Source organism: Buteo buteo, chromosome Z (genome assembly GCF_964188355.1).
Source record: "Buteo buteo chromosome Z, bButBut1.hap1.1, whole genome shotgun sequence".
NCBI classification, from domain to species: Eukaryota; Metazoa; Chordata; class Aves; order Accipitriformes; family Accipitridae; genus Buteo; species Buteo buteo.
Window position 1 is genome coordinate 70,258,968 of NC_134204.1, and position 16,758 is coordinate 70,275,725.

General features: G+C 44.9%; 1 protein-coding gene across 5 annotated transcripts in view; it reads right to left on the reverse strand.

Moving 5' to 3' along the window:
* Positions 1–10,124, reverse strand: part of LVRN (laeverin) — a 50,797-nt gene extending 40,673 nt beyond the window's left edge. For 3 of the 5 annotated variants that reach the window (XM_075020285.1, XM_075020284.1, XM_075020287.1), the window contains exons 1-3: positions 9,431–10,124; positions 1,506–1,648; positions 160–299 (exon numbers count right to left, since the gene is read on the reverse strand). In XM_075020285.1, coding sequence (XP_074876386.1) covers positions 160–299; positions 1,506–1,648; positions 9,431–10,068 — 921 coding nt within the window. In that variant the 5' untranslated portion in view covers positions 10,069–10,124. Of the gene's footprint in view, positions 1–159; positions 300–1,505; positions 1,649–8,490; positions 8,755–9,430 lie in introns of those variants that run through there. The other 2 variants (XM_075020289.1, XM_075020286.1) reach the window with 2 other exon arrangements.
* Positions 10,125–16,758: the final 6,634 nt, after the last annotated feature.

The window sequence follows — 16,758 nt, forward strand, 5'->3', positions numbered from 1 at the left end:
AATATCTGCAGGATAAATGTTAGTAGTTTTGCCACATAAGCAAATAGGTTTGGAACGGAAAGCACAGTTAATGTCTGTGATATCTTCTGAAGCACAATGCACCACAGAGCCAACTTCTGTTGTAAACTGCTATAATATGCTATGCAGCCCCCTATTTACCTCGTTTCCCCGCTCAGTTCTGGTGACATAATCAAAATCACAAATCACAAAAGCAGTCAAGTAAGTTGACATTTTCAGCGAAGTGTTAAATGTGGTAACAGCCCACAGGCTTCCATTTTCATCCTTCATTTCAGATACATCTAGAAAAAATATCAAAGACATATTCAAACCATTGCTCTTCCATAACAAACAAGGAATTTTGTGTTTTCTGCATGTTTTTTTACACCTCTCTTCAATATACTGTGTTTCTGCACTAACTTCATATGTTTCTGGTAGAAGGCAAGCAGCCAGACTCGTTGCTACTGCCACGTATCTGAGTCATGACCTTCCATGCAAACACTAAAAATCCACTCTTGAGCTTCCTAACTGAAGTCTTGGAACCATATCAAACTGCATCAGTTTCAGGATATGGGCAAACTGTGGACAATTTATCCCATGTTGCATATCTCTAAAATGTATGATCTATTATGATTCAAAGATAGGTCACGTGTGCCCGAGAATTATGAAATACTTAATCAGATACTTTCCTTCTAAATACGGGGGACATGGACAAGATTCTCAGGGGAGGAAAATGCTTCAAGTGATTCTCACAGAGAGCCAATCTACTATAATTCCTAAGTTACTTAGCTTCCCTGCAAATCTCATAAAAATTCCTTTTACTGGCTGAAAATTATTTAGGTGAAAAAAAAAGATTCATGGCACTGAACTGCAGAAAAAAAGCCATTAAGAAAGAGGCAAGTAATCCAACAGATTTCTGTAGGAATACTAATTTATGGAATTTTTTTTGAATTTTATACGCCACCTGCATCCCACACAAGATGCCAGCAAGGGATGGGAGGAGTATGTCTAGAGCCTTACAGTCCTCTATTTCTTATTCTGCACATACACAGGAGGCTATAGGGTCTCTGTCTGGTAAAACAATTTTTCGTATGTTGTACATATGTCTTAAAATCTACTTAGAATGAAAGGAATCCCTTAATACCACAATTACAGGCTTTGCATACTGGGACTGCCATTTTGTTTTAAGCAGATGTCACGCAGTAAGACAGACATGCTGACTAAGCAGTAAATGTTAGGAATCAAACCCTGCGCAACCACAAGTCCAGCACCCACAGGAGAGCACACAGCAACTGACAAAACTACAGAATTATTGCCATCAGAGACATTAATTATTAATAACTGTCTCCAAATTTTTAAGTTCACACACACAGATTTTTTGTGCATTTTCAAGGCATTAGTACATGGACTGCTGTATTGGATGATACAGTCTGTTTAGATAAATTACAGCCTTTTTAAAAGCAATTCAAGGGGAAAAAAAAACTTAAGTCTACTTGCTGTTTACCTACCAATAGCAGGCATGTTGGAAAGAGCCACATAGCTTGGGTCATGGACAATTCTGATATTAAATGTGGCCTTCATGGCAGGTTCATCAAAACATGGGTAAACTGTCCTGGCATATGTTGGTTCCAGTTGGGAGGCAATCACCATACTGTATTAAAAATACAAGTAAGATTAATCCAGCATGCTACAGCTGATCAAAATCAATATATAGTGCATAAAAACACCAAATCAGAAAAAGCAAGAAGTGAATCACATAGGTATGCAGATTTGGAAAAGGTTTTTTTATTATTTAAAGCCATGATTAAATCCCCATGCCCAACAGACAGTTTGGATGCTTCTAGAGAAAATCAGTCTTTTTTAATTAGGTTGGGGTTTTTTTTTCCTCACAGGCCTTTTCCAGATATCATATTTTAAATACTTGAGCTTTTCTAGTTTGTTTATTAAGATGGAGTTGATTAAAGTTTTGCAGGCAGCAGGCCAGTGCTCAAAAGTGATACAATGTCCAACTTTAATTTCATAATTAGGATCTCTCCGTACACCTGCTCCTCACTCTAATTCATGCACTCTTACTTTAACAGTACATTTTAATAAAAAATTGTAACTGTTAGGTAACTGGGTATACATGCACTTGCACACTCCTGTCAAATCACGTAGAGAAGAACCCAAGCGAAAGCAGCACCAGCGCTGTCCCAGTGCACCGGCAAGCCCAGGAAAATATTCAAAAGGATCCTTTTCTACCTTATGCTATGGAGCCTTGCCTCACCTGGGGCAGATCTCCATGACACACTGTGACAGATGTACTCCTCCTGTTTGAACTAACTGAACTTTGGTCCAAGCAGATGCTCAGCCAGTATGCCTAACCGAAGTTAATCCTATTGTGTGAGGCTATCGGTGAGAACTCAGCACCAAACCCAAAAAACAGGTTTGGCTGAGACTGGGCTGATAAGTGTCTGAAACTGCACTAACAGCAGAAGATCCGACTACAAATCAACAGCTTTACACTATAAATATCTGCAGCCATCAGGGTCCATTGAGTTCTCCCTCCATAGCAGGTGGCTGCACAGCATTGATGTCCCCTTGAGTAGGGATGCTTCTCAAGGTTACCCCTCAAGGCTGAGAGATCCCTTACCTAACACCAGACATCGATGGGTTGGTAAGTGACATTTTTTGCATGCATGTAACATTTAAGATATGTATAGTAAGCTTACGTGGTAATCTTTGTACCCCATACTAACTTGAAGTGTAGTCAATAGTAGAGTATTGACCGCCAATCCATCTGTACTTATTAAATATTTTACGTGCCTAAAAGTCCTGATTAGAACTCAATAAAATAACTACTAGATCAGATCTGTCTGAGTGATCTCTGACTGTTCTGTGACAAACACTGGCTGGAATCAAAAGATAAATCACTGTGTCCAACGGCCAAAGTTTCAAAGAAGAGCTGTACATCTGGGCTGTTCACATTAGGGCATCTTTACCAGGAATTATAAAAAATACACACGCAGTGGTTCTCAAAGCTCCATACCTGTCAGCCAAGTAGCAGCCAGCACTGCTGCCACAGCATCAAGGCTGTCTCTCCAACTTTTTTGCCCCCCTCAACAGCAGGCTGGGGCTGGGCAAGATCTTGGGAGGGGACATAGCCAGGACAGCTGACTTAAACTAACCAAACAGATATTCCATACCATATGACGTCAGCTCAGATATAAAAGCTAAGTAAAGGGAGATGGAAGGGGGACATTTTTGTCTTCTGGAGCAACTACTACACATACTGAAGCCCTGCTTCCTGGGATGTAGCTAGACATCGCCTGCTGATGGGAAGTAGAGAATAACGTCATTTGTTTTTCTTTGCTTTCGCATGCAAACTTTGCCTTCACTTTATTAAACTGTCCTTATCTTGACCCACAAGCCTTTTGTTGTATTTTCTCCCCCCTGTCCAGCTGAGGAGGCGGAGTGATAGAGCAGCTTTGGTGGGCACCTGGTGCCCAGCCAGGGTCAACCCACCACAAACTGAACCATGTCTGAAACCTAAGGTTGCATGTTTTAAGATTCCCTTTTCTTGGGACCTGAAATGAATGGATTAGCTTTCCATTGATATTTACATCACTTTGCAGAAGACATACTGCATTGTGTGCCATTCAACCCAAGGAACAGAGTCATTAGCTTCCTGCTTCCATTGACAAAAGTCAACAATGCTTTCCACCCAGTTGCCACGGCCAGGCCTCCAGGAGCCCTCTTCTTTTGAAGGATGTTTGGCTGTTGCCACTTTAATAGCTGTGCTATCTAACACTGCTCAAAGCTGATCTAATCAACCCAGTGCTGAAAGCATCAGCAGCTCATCTACGCTACGTCATCCTCATTGCTGATGTTGGAAAACTGAGTTAATATCAACAGAACGACCCTGTAAAAGCACTATACTCTCAAAACATGGTATATTTTGCATTTAACAGACATATCTAATGCTGTACTGTAACACAATTTATGACATTTAAAAGAACCCATGTTGAACACATGCTGATGCACAGCGACTTTCAGGACCATGACATCTATTTTGAAGTGGGGAACAGCTAGAGAGAGAGCAACACAGTGTATTTGACTTCTTGACTGTCAGTGCAGGAAGATTTTCTTTATGGACCTGATTCCCTGAAGGGTCAAGTGTGTGCTGTGCCAGCCACCAGCTGCCTTGCTGAATGCAGCTGAAGCTCCACCTGAGACAGAAGTATCACCTCCTCTCCTCCTTTACCCTGTCCAATGACAGAAAAGTGACTTAAACTTCTGCCAGGGTTGCACAGGAGCAGCAAAAGTGACAGGCTACTTCATTGAGCGAATTAATCACTGAAAATACTCTTATCTCCTTCCACCCGTGCAAAGTATGTTTTTGCGCATTCAGTTATGCAATCACTTGCAGCTTCATTCTAGGAAACACTGAGCAACCCCACGACTGCAAGTTCCCCCACACCAGTGCAATTACTGCCTCAGGAGGCTCTGCACCAGCAGAAACTGATGCAGACACTTAGCAAATTTGCCCACAAGACATTCTTGTTCCAGAATACAAAACAGCATATATTAGGCAAAAGCATCATGATAAAAAAGAAATATGAGGACAGATTAAGTGTTATTTTTCAGCAGGACTCCAAATAAAAAAGAAAAATGGGAATGTTTCATGCATGATACACAAATAACTGGTGTTTCAAACACACATTACCTCATATCATTTGTCAAAATGAGTCATTGTTGGGGCTTTTTTCTTGGTTTTGTTTGCTGGGGTTTTTTTTAAGGTGAAGGTATTAGCATGAACTGAATTACTAGCAAACTTTTTTCACAAAACAAATTACCCCAAAGGAAATTATTGTTTTAAAAAGCCTAACATTGCCTAAGCAGACAAATAAATTCCTCTCTTAAGCCTACACTTTTGTGGATAGATTTCATTTTCTTTTTTCGTAAGTATCATATAATGCCTCCTTCCCCTAGTAAAACAAAATAAAAGCCACAATACTTTTAAATAATGAGAAACAAACAGATAACAGGATATCTTAGCCTAAATCTTTGACAATTTATATTACATGGGTTCTTTTTTTTTTCAGTGTCTAAAAACAAGAAAAGGAAAATCAGGAATGTATCCTGTATAGTACATGAACATCCAGTGGAGACTGTTTAACCTGATAAAAACCCAGCATAATTGTAGAAGAAATGTTTTATGCTGATGCAAAAAAAGGTTATTCTTCTAAAAATGCCTTTTCATTAAAATAATGTTATTTGTCATACTGATAGCATAACGGGTTTTTGTGTTAACATCTTTTATATCTGATTTCTTCCATTTTTAAAATACGTAAGAATTAAACTGTAACACAAACCCTGAAGTGGCTCAAAGTAAGGGAGTTTTACAGTGAGCAGAATCCTGTTCTGTGCAGCAGCTGTCCCCAGCACCTGGTCCCTTTTTTAGGTGAATGGTGCTCAATACTAAGATGCAGCCCAAGAAAACACCAAACCTGTTATTTGCTCAGATCTCTGTCCTATGCCTTTGATGGTCTTACCCACACATTGATATAAAACAGAGCTAAGAACTTCAGATCCCCTGCTCTGAGGCAAAATTAACTGCACCGATGCTGTTCTAATCCCCTCTGTCCTCATTCTAGTAATTGGTGCAGAAGCAACTGATAAAAATCAGCACAAATACTGTGTTTGATTACATTTTGGGATGCCTGTTAATACCAGCCCTATGCAATCAAGTATTTCATAGAAGTTGCAGAGGACATGTGCAGAATGGCTACCGAGCAAAATTCTGAAAGGATTCTGAAACACTGATGTGAACAGTGACATAGAGCCTGCATTTTATAGTACACTCCATGGGGATCCTCTGACCCTGGAGTAGTACACATGAGCTCATTCACAGCAGTGTAAGATCTGTATGCAGAATGATGCTACCACAAACCTCCTGCATCGTATATGTTTGTTTGAGCCAGCGCTGCTAGAGAAGGAGGGCAAAGGTTTTTCCGCCTACCCAGATCCTGGCATGGACTCTCCCAGCTATATGCAGAATACAGATTCTCTATTTCAACAGGAAAGCCTTCAAATACTTAGTGCTAGTGAAGTGGGAGCATCCTCCTTTTTTACTTCCTCTGCTCTCGCAAGCACTGCAGATATGGGCTGTGCACTATCCATAAAGAGTGCTCCCATTTTTCAGTTTTCTTTTGTGTGTAAGACCTGATCAGGTGGGTAGTACAAATTGTCAACAACAGTAAAAACATATGCAGTCATCAATGATCAAACTGATAACAACTTCCGTGCTGGAAATTTAGTGAAGTTTGCGCTTTGGTTTCTTCTGTTTTCCACGGAGGTGAGGTTAACACTTCTGAAAATAGCTGTCTCTGCGAACAGCTTTCCCACACCACCTTGCCAGTGTGCTCCAGCTCCAACTTGGAGAGAGGACAGGGAACAGTACTTTGTGTCAGCTAGCTAATTCTGCCAACCTGCCGAGAGCAATGGGGATATCTGACCAAGAAAAAAGCTGGTGCCAACGCCCAGATGGAACAAACATTTCAAGGACTTCGCTTCCCTTTAGGATCTGTCTACTGAAACCTTGCCCTTCTCTGCTTGAACTCTTCTGAAACGAGAGGTCTCTAGTGGTTCCATATGCACAAATTACAAAAAGCACTAAGACTTCTAGTGCATGCAAGAAATACAGGAGTCTGCATGACCACAGATAAACGGCACATTGTCTGTTACAGCTGATAGTTTAAGTTAGGTGCTGCAGTCAGAAGGCTGCTCAGGAATCAGACCCTGAAAGTCTGCCAGAGCCAGGTACAAGACACTTTAAAAGAGCTACAGGACAGTCTGCTGGAGATTGCGATTTCCTCGCAGAATAGTAACGGGCTTCACACCAACAGCTGAAGGGCACTGAATGTTTTTAAATTGCTCCTGATCTATATAATCCATTAGAATCCAACTTTTTACATCATTAACAGCTTGCTAGAGTTTACAGACTATATCCCTCAAAACACATGCCCTCCAAAAAAAAAGAGGAAGGCAAAATCCCTTCAGTGTAACTGGACCCCATCAGATTAGGAAATGTCTGGTAAGGTGGTGACTTAATTTTTAGTGAAGGAAAAAATAACAAGATACTGTTGCATACTCTCGATCCAGAGAAAACCCTTTTAAAGCAGAAAAGATAAGCAAAATCCGTTCAAGAATATCAGGAATGTAGGCAGCAACAAGTAACCAAAACAATACATTATATCTGCAATCAGTGGATTTCCTCTGATTTATTTTAGTGTCTGAACACCACTAGCATCTCTTTAACCAGACTGTGGTCTCACATTTCATTAGTGCTTTATGATGAGCTAAGAATGAAATGGAACAATTGTCACAAATCCTATAAACAATGGGAAACTGAACTGAAATCATTAATTTAATGATTTAAAAACATTTTTTTCTTATTTTCTACTGTGGCAGCACAGCTGACAATAGCTTTTTTTTTTTTTTTTGATCCTCTGAGTTTTACACAGACTGAGTCAAAAAATGTCATAGTCTAATTCAGTGTTTCTGAGACAGGACTTGACTGAACTAATACAGCATTGGAAAGCACACTGATAGAGTATTAAGTAATTAAGTGCTTGTTCCTTTCTTACTTATTTGGACTTTTTTTAAACTATGTAAATTAAGCACAGCGTTCTAGATTTTCCTTAACTCAAAAGTTGCACAAATAATCCCATGAATGACAATCAGTGAATGAAGAAATAGCAACTGAAGAGAAACAGAATATATTTCCTAAAAATACTTATTACCATACTTCATTTTTCTCTAAGGCTAACCAACTTACCTCTTTTTCTTAATAAAAAAAAAAAAGTCTGCCTAAGTTAAATTTTCCAGATGTGGCAGACAACGGTATCAGTGAAGACTGATGTAAGAGCTGGCAGCTGAAAAGCCAACTTGTTGCAGAAAAACTACAGAGTCCTCCATCATTTCAATAAAAACTATTAACTTAATTTTGTGCTTTCATATTATTCCTACTGAATATTACCTGCTTGAACAAGAAATCTATGGACTGCTGAGATACCGTTTACTTTAGTGGACTCATCGGTAGGCTGGGAGCCAAGAACACTTGAATTTTAACTCTAGTTTTCCTTTCGACTCACTGACTGCTGATCCCCAGCAATTCACTACATCTTTAATTATTAAAAACTAAATTACTTTAAAATAAGCAATTTATCTGCCTCTTCTTTAAACACCTATTTTGAGAAACTTGTCTTCCACTGGAACTATTTAAACCATAATCTTTAGTTTTACTTTTCTTTAGCAAGTTTCACATCCAGAAGTTTATAATGCAATTCCCCATGAGAAGATTCCCAATTAAAAAATAAACAACCAACCATTGTTTTTAAGGGCGAAAATATGTTTTAGAAGATTGACTGCCTGACGAGTTCACAATGCCCCAGTGCCGATTTTGCAGTTCAAAAGAAAACAAAAAAAGAAAAGGATCCTAACAGCACTTACTAAGGAAAAGATTGGTTGGTTGATGACAGCCCGACAACTTCATGTGCAACAGCACCTACAAAGTCCAGCTGTCTAAAGGGGCCACCCATCCCACTCCATCACACTCCTGAAACTGCATGGGGTCGACGTCTCTAAACTCATGCCCAAACACGCATCTGAAATCCTGGGCTCTAGATAAAGACGTGCTCCCCACAGACACAGGCAGCGGACATGGGGTCAGCGGTCGGCGCGGCACAGGTGCGCGTGGCGCCGGGATGAAGGCTCCGAGGCAGACGGTGGCTCCCAGGAACCGGGCGCAGGTCCTGTCTGAGCCCTCGCTGCCACTCAACGGCACGGAAAGAGAGGCTTGACACCGTCCAGAAAACGTCGCTTGGCCAGCTGAGATAGGCTCTTTCCTCTGCCGACGACAGATCTCTGTCTGACAGACGCCCAGTGAGCCCTCCCGGACTAACTCCGGCACAGCGGCCCCTCACCAGCCCCTGCAAGCATGGAGGTCTCCGCAGACCACCTCAGCATGGTCTTCCCGAGCCGCCGCCGCCAGCCGCTGGCGCGGATCAAGGCAGCTGCTGAAGGAAAGCCAGGGCAGCCTCGCCGGCGCTCTCCGGAGAGGAGAGCCACCATCACGGAGCACGGACCCCCATTTCCGACGAGCTCTCTTCGCAGCCCGCGACGTGCCCCTGGCGAACGGGTGCGGACCGCGCCGAGGGGCTCCCCCCGCCCCGGGCAGCCCTCCCTCCCGCCGCCCAAGGCGGCGAGCCGCTCCCCCAAGTGCCGCCCTGCCCGGGGACCGCCCGACACGCTCTCCGCGGAGACGCAGCAGCTCCCGACGCCGCGTCCGACGCCTCCACGCCACGCGTGAGGCCGCCGCGGGGCCGGCGGGCCTCCGGCGCCCGTCGGCGGAGGGGCGCGGGGGGTCCCCGGGGCGGCCGCCGCCGCCTACCTGCTCCTTCCCTGGTCGGCGTAGCGGGTGAGGAAGAGCCCGTCGAGGTCCTCCTCCAGCCGGCCCTGGAAGCCCAGCTGCAGCACGTAGCGGCGCCCGGCCCGCAGCCGGCCGCGCAGCTCCAGCACCGCCACCTCGCCCGCCGCCTCCTGCCGCAGCCCCGCCACCTCCACGGCGGCGCCCGGCTCGGGCAGGGGGCCGCGCACGGCGGCGGCCCCGCGGCTCCGCAGCCCGGAGCTGTGCAGCACCGCCGCGTCCGTGTCCCGCCGGCAGCGCACCGTGATGTTCACCTGCCCGGTGAAGGCGAAGGGCCCCGCCTGGCCCGGCCGCACCCGCGGCCACAGCTCCAGGTCGTAGTGGAGCGGCACGAGGTGGCGAGGCAGGCGGCGGCCGAGGCCGGGCGCCGGCGGGGCGGCGGCGGCGGCGGAGGGGCCGGGGCCGGGGCCGGGGCCGGGGCCGGGGCCGGGGCCGGGGCCGGCGGGCGAGGCGGGGGGCGGCGGCGGCGGCGCCTCCTGCCGGCAGCGCCCGTAGAGGGCGGCGAGCGCCAGCAGCGCGGCCAGCAGCGCCAGCAGCAGCGCGGCCAGCAGGGCGGCGGCCCTCCGCCCCACGTACAGCCCGCGGCCGCCGCGGCCGCACATCCCCGCCGCTCTGCGCCGCCCGCCGGCCCGCGCCGCGCAGCTCCTTAGCGGGCGGCGGCGCGGCGGAGTGAGCGCGTCTGAGGGCAGGGCCGGGCCGGGCCGGGCCGGCATAGGGGAGATGGGTCCCTCCCCGCGCCGGGGAAGCCGCCGCCGGGAGGGCTGCTCCGGCGGGGTGGGCCGCCCGGCGGCCCCCGGCCCCCTCGCGGCGGGCGGAGGCAGCGTGGCGGCGGGGGAGCAGCCGCCCCCCGGGCTGAAGGGAGCAGCCCCGCGGGGGGACGCGGCGGCAGGCAGCTGAGCAGCGGCTCCTAAAGCCCGGGGCGGGGGGCGGGGGTGCTGGGGGGGCTCCGCGCCCGAGGACCGCCGGGGGATGAGCGATCGCGGCGCTGCCCGTCGGGCCGGCCGTCGGGCCGGAGCTGGGGGATCCCCGCGCCCCGGCGGGAGCGGAGGCCGGAGAAAGGGAAGGCAACAAACCCTCGGGTATTCGTGCTTTTTCACCGCCGTAAGGGATGGCAAGAGAAAGGATGAGAAAACGGGGGTTCGCTGCTTGGCAGCGTGCAGAGTCGTAGTTGGAGCGGGTCGGCTCTTGAGGGAAATCTACGTGTTGAAAGATGTGGGGGAAAGCCGTCGAGTCTGAAGGATCCTTGGCACATAAAAAAAGCACGACGAAAGTGGGTTTCTGATACATCCTCCTGTCCTCGTTTAGAGCCTCACTTCCCTGACTAGTTCACTCGAGGCTATAAACATCACCGCGCTCTATGTGCATAGTTAACCCCATTACAATCCATAGGATTAATCCCGTGTTCCCAGTTAAACACGTACTTAAAGGGTGTGCCAAACTGAGGCCGGATTGCCAGCCAGATTGCAAAATTAAACCTTTGTCACCGTGTGAAACTTGCCTGTTGGTTTTGCTCAGTTGCAGCTCCTCTTTCAAATCACAATGAGCCATGCGTTAACAGGAGCAGTAGCCAGGAACAGTGGCCCTTGCCATGCCATTGCCCCTGACAGTTTTTAATCTGGATTACAAGCAGGTTCTCCCCCTCCTTTGTTTTTTAAATTCACTTCCCCCCTCACCCCTCCCCGCACTGAACCCAAGTCATGTCCCTTGGGCTTATATTTCACACAACAGCCACCCTCAACTCTAGAGAGCTCTTTTTTGCAAAATCGAGGCATTGGATTAGATATTAGTCTGTTTTGTTGCCAGAGTTAAAGCTAAACTGACTGAAGTAAATTCACCTCAATGGCTTAATACTAAAGGTTATGCCTCCTGCTAATTTATTTGTTAATTGAGAAAGAGACCTTTTCGTGGTCCTGTACAGAATACAGCTATTGCTTTCCTCATGCTGGGCACAGCAGGGGTGGCTGTTACAGGTCTAGAAAATAGCTTGGAGCCACTGAACAAAGAAAGTGTCTGGTTCCAGCAGAAGACCATAATCTGTTGTTTTCTGGTCACTTGAGGGGTGGAGGGGATCCCCTCTGCCAGCAGGTCCTGCTGGTTGTGGGCTCCCCCACTCTTCTCACCTAATCTGCTGCCTGCCCCAATGCCTTTGCTGCTGTTACCCATTAGCTTCCCAACAGGCTGTCTTCTGGCACTGGCCCATCTTCTGCTGTTTTCTTTCACACAGTTTGACTTGTATGTTTCTGTTTCTGTGCTAGTTTTCGCATTTTGTTCTCATTTACCCCAGTCTTCCCCACCCATGCCCTGGGACCTGTTTCTGTTTCTTCAGTTCAGGCCTCTGTACTCTTTCCACACAACCCATCATCTTTTCACCCTTCTGTCCTTGCACATGCTTCACATACCTTTACTCTTCATCGTGCACATCATCAGCTTCTTCCTATTCTCCTAGCATGTTCTGCAACATTCATTGTATTTCTCTAATATTAAGACTTTACAACAATCTCCAACAAACTTCTGGGAGATTGCTGGACCTGGAGCCACACAGCAGCCCTGAACTGACTGCCTTTAAACAAGTTTGACCTTCTGCATGTCACTTAAAAGATTTCACAGAAAATGATTTCAATTGTTTAGGAAAGTATCTTTTCCCTCATATTGTAAGGGTAACTTTGGGAAGCAGTTTGTTGTGCCAGTCCGCAGAGTTGCTCCATCCCACAGGAGTGCTGACACACTACAGAGACTGGGTAAGATGAATGATCAAGAGCTCCCACAAAGATCAGGAAAGACAGTGCTGCAAAAAAGGAGGTAACGGGAAGAAATCACAGAAGTGCACCAGTATTTCTAAGCCAAGAGCCCAGATGTCATAGAAGATTATGGAGGGTTTCAAGGCCCTGATTTCCAAATGTTTTTTATACACCCTTGACATTGTTCAGTAGAACCATGCTCATTAATCACCTCCTCAAAACAAGACACAGGCAAAATCAAAACTGTGAGGCATTTATTCCCATGTCTGTGAAAACAAGCAGAACTGCTCAGTAATAAGCCAGTAAGTAGTGCAGACCCTACCAGAAGGTTGGCCTTCTTAATGGTGCAGGATATGTTTTAAAGTTTACAGTGCATATCCATAAACTGTACTTTATTTTCTCTTGTTTGCAGTGGGGAATTCAAACCTGCTCCTTTCCTCAACACATAATAAAAACACAATAGTTACGACTTACAATAAATATTTTAAGAAGTGCTGTTTAACTACCTTTTCCTCCCAAATAATTTGTAACAGTTACCTTATAAAGCAACTGATAGGTGAAGGCTTTTACCAGTCCATGACTCTGGATTCCCGTCCTGGTGGGATCACACACACTGACGTGTTTGAAATGGGAAAATACTTTGCATGCAGTACAAAACTTGTGAGTAGCTTCTGTTGCATATATTAGAGTTCACCATCCTGCTGAACTTATTTGTGGAGTTAAGATGTCTGAACAACACACTTCTGAAGCCAAAGCTGCAGGAGGTCCTAGGCCCGGACTGGCACTCTGACTACAGCATGTCAGGCACAGTCTTTTGTTCAGGCCACAGCTCAGCCCAGATCCTGACCTTGGATGGAAAAAGTAGGCTTGTATTTAAGTCAGCAGAAGCCTCTAGTACACATCTGAAGGTAGAAACAAATCACCTGTTATAAAGGAAGTCAGACAGCTCTGTTACTCTGAAGGACACCAAAGCATTTGACAAACTTAACAATCTTGTTCCAGATGAAGGGGTCTGTGCCATGCTCACTAACTGTTCAAAGTCCTGTCGGTGTCCACCAAATTTTAAACAACAGAGAAAGGTCACATATGACAGCACGGGATCTATTATCCTTTAAGGTGCAGTAAGGTAAACAACACTTCATGTGGCAGCTGGCTGGGATATTCAACATGTAATTTCAGTTAGCAAAATATTAAAATGACCCATTCTTAAAGTTCATCAAGATTTTCAGGTTAATAGTATTGTTTTCATAAAAAATACTGTGATATCACCATATATCATATATACTGAATGCTAAGAAAAAAGGATAATCATGTGTTTAAGCAATGTGAAGTAATTGTTAGGCTGAAAGATGCTTCACTAAATCGCATTATTAGTGATTTGTGCAACCTAATTTGAGTAGTTCTGAGTGATGGCATGTATGGCAATTCCAGCAGTGGGAGTTGGGGGTCATCAGCACTCCGGAAACTTTGTTTTTAGCAGAACTGTAGATCTTGTTTCCTTTTCAGATTTTGGAGAGGTGCCTGATTTTTTCTGTATTTACAAAGTCAGACCAATGGTCTGTCTAGGCATGAGGGATCTGTGAAGTCCCTTTTTTTTTTTTTTTTTTTTTTTAACTTGGTCTGCTCATTTTATGAGCTGTAATTTGCTCTGCATCATTTTTTCTCATTCTTTAACAGAGCCAATAATCTATCAGAGCTGAAAACGTAACTGCTGGAAGTATATTCCATAGGAGATCTGAAGTCACAACTTTTACTATTGCTCTGGAGGTCTGATTTAGTGAATATTTCAGGCTTCCCAGCCATCTGAATTAAGAAGTGTGAGCTATAGGTGGACATGCGTAGTTAGCATAGCTGCAAATAAGTACAATACATGAGCCAAGCATGAGCAGTTGAGGACCATAACTTCTTACTGGACATGTCAAAGAAGTCCTCAGCTTTCCTGCAGGCTCAGGATGAACACTTTATGTCGTCCTTCATGGAGTATGTATCTTCAATATCAAAGTCAACACAGGTGATACTAGTTACCAAGTAACTGGAATTAGACTTGAAAGAACGAGGTTTCCTTTCACTAACGATAAAAAAAAAAACACCTCCAAAACCTCTGTTTCAATGTTTCTGTCCTAAAGAGATTTTGTACACTCCCTGTATTTTGTACACTCCCACACCTTATCTGTCAGTGCATATAAGGTTTATAAGCTGGCACAGTAGCAACTGAGTGTGGATCTATATTTGTGTTGACAAGATTGTCTTAACTGGCCAGTACAGGACAGTACAGAAAGGCAACGTGGAGACTTGCAATTTAAAAGGGTCAAATTTGACCAAGCATTGGAGTATCATCAAAAAACATGACATTGAAAACTCAGATTAACAGTTTGGAGTGACATGTCGTTGCATGGTGGTCACTATGTAAGCAAAGAAAGTGCTTTCACCATAGAAAGTCATGCATCTAATTAAAAAATTGTATGTAGGGAAGCATGCTTGAAATGTTGCCATTATTGGTAATGATGTCTGATACTGTAATTGAAGTAATTTTTCACTCCTGCTTTAATTAAAAGATGTTCCTTCGTGGTTTGGACCAGCAGGCCACTGATAATCCTCTGTAGTGCAGACTACCAAACCATGCAAAAATTTGTTTGCAAATTCTGTTCTCATATGATGGACCAGCTGTGAACTTTTTACCAGGGCCTCGCTGACTGCCTCCATGGAGCTACGTACCAATCTGATGGTTTGGATCTACACAGCAAATGGTGGGTAGTAGCAACAATTCTCACCAATGAAGAAAAGACAGCAAAGACAGCAAAACCTAGTGATTTCTTTGGGTACTTCCACTTGTGGAGGACAACAGAACAATCCCTAAATGGTATGCGTAAAATGGGGTAGTGATGAACCATAAAACTGTGTGTTAACAAAATGACCTATGTGTCCAATGAGCAGAGTTGTGCTCAGAGCTGGAGAGGACTCCCTCCAAACAGCTCAGGGTGCTCAAAGGAGCAAGAGAGGCCTGCAGCCCTGTCTGAAGGTGTGTGATACCTGGGAGAGCAACCTCCTCTGAGGGTCAGGTCAGGAAAGCATCTCCAAGGGACAGGAGGAGATCCACAGAACAGTATGGAAAGTAACCAAAAAGTAACTACAGCAGACGTGAAAAACACTATCCAGAATATGAGCAGGAGATAAAAATTACACCAAAGCAGGAAGTAAGGAGGCTGCGGTTTTATCAGTAATTTTTGTGTATAGTTGGTAACTCTATCAGTTGGCTTCTAAGCTGTGGCAGGCAATTATAGGACTGATAACCAAGTCTTGCAACTGAGGATATGTGGGAAAGAAGTATATCACTTTTTCACCAGTTTGCTTAGCAAGAAAAATACATGTAACCATGCACTCTTAATTGGAATGAAGCTTTGAAAAAAAAAAATATTAAGGATTTAAAAAGAAAAAGATGAGTGGATGCATGAATCATTTGCAGCATGTGAAACTTTGTTCCAGATGGCATTTAACTTTTGTTGAATGATTTCTGATTGTTACTGCACTTAAAAACAACTTGAATAGGTATCAGCTTTTCTTCAAATATGCCAACATTTTCAGTCTTCTGTATGGAAGTGAGCAAACATTTGACCAGAAATAACTTGCAAGTTTTTTAAATGGCATTAAATGTCAGTAGGTTGATACTGCTTAATATGATGAATGTGGGTATATTAGAAGTTGTTGGCCCTTTTTATTAAGTGTTTTACAAGCTTTCAGATGCCCAGTATTTTTCTGGCAGCTTCACTGAAATGAAGCAGGAATGTGGTATTTGTCCCGAGTGCTAGTCATACTGAGATTTATCAGCTCTCTAGGACGAATAGGAAGTTAAATTTTGAAGAACTGACATATTGAGATACTGTAAACTATTTCTCACCCATGGAGTTAGACCAATGGAGTTGGACCAAGGACACGTGTCTCCTCTCATCTCATCTGCTTCTGTTGCAAGTAGGTCTCTTGGATGGTATGCAAGCCTGAGATTGGAACAGCCAAGTGTAGGAAATGCATCATGAAGCTTACTTCAGCCCTAGAGCTGCACAGGGAGCTGAAAGGGAAATAAGCAGAACCTTAAAGCATCTGTCTTGCTTTCCTGTTACTATGAGGAGGATAGCAGAAGAGAGAGCAATGGCTGATCCTGCTGGAAATAACCTCTTTATCCACATTAGACAGGTGTCAGCCAGCCTGGCTGTCTGCAACAGTGGGCAATGTTCAGTCTTTGTCAGAACTTTTGAAACTGGTCTCCTGGTGCACCTCATGCGCTCCAAAGAGTGATGGGCATTCAGTCCAGGACACCAGAAGAGAGAGGTCCTGCACACCACAGCTAATCTGAAGTTAACTCCCTGGAAATGCATATGCTTTGAGGACTAGGTCCTCTGTAACAACTGCTTTGCCTTACAGATCCACTCCTTTTGGGCTACCCTATCTGTATACCTCAACTTAACCTTTCTTGTCCCAGTGTCCTAGGAAACTACCTGCTTTTTCTGTGCTGAGAGTTAGCTCTGCAACAAAGTGTTATGATTGCACACCTACAGCAAG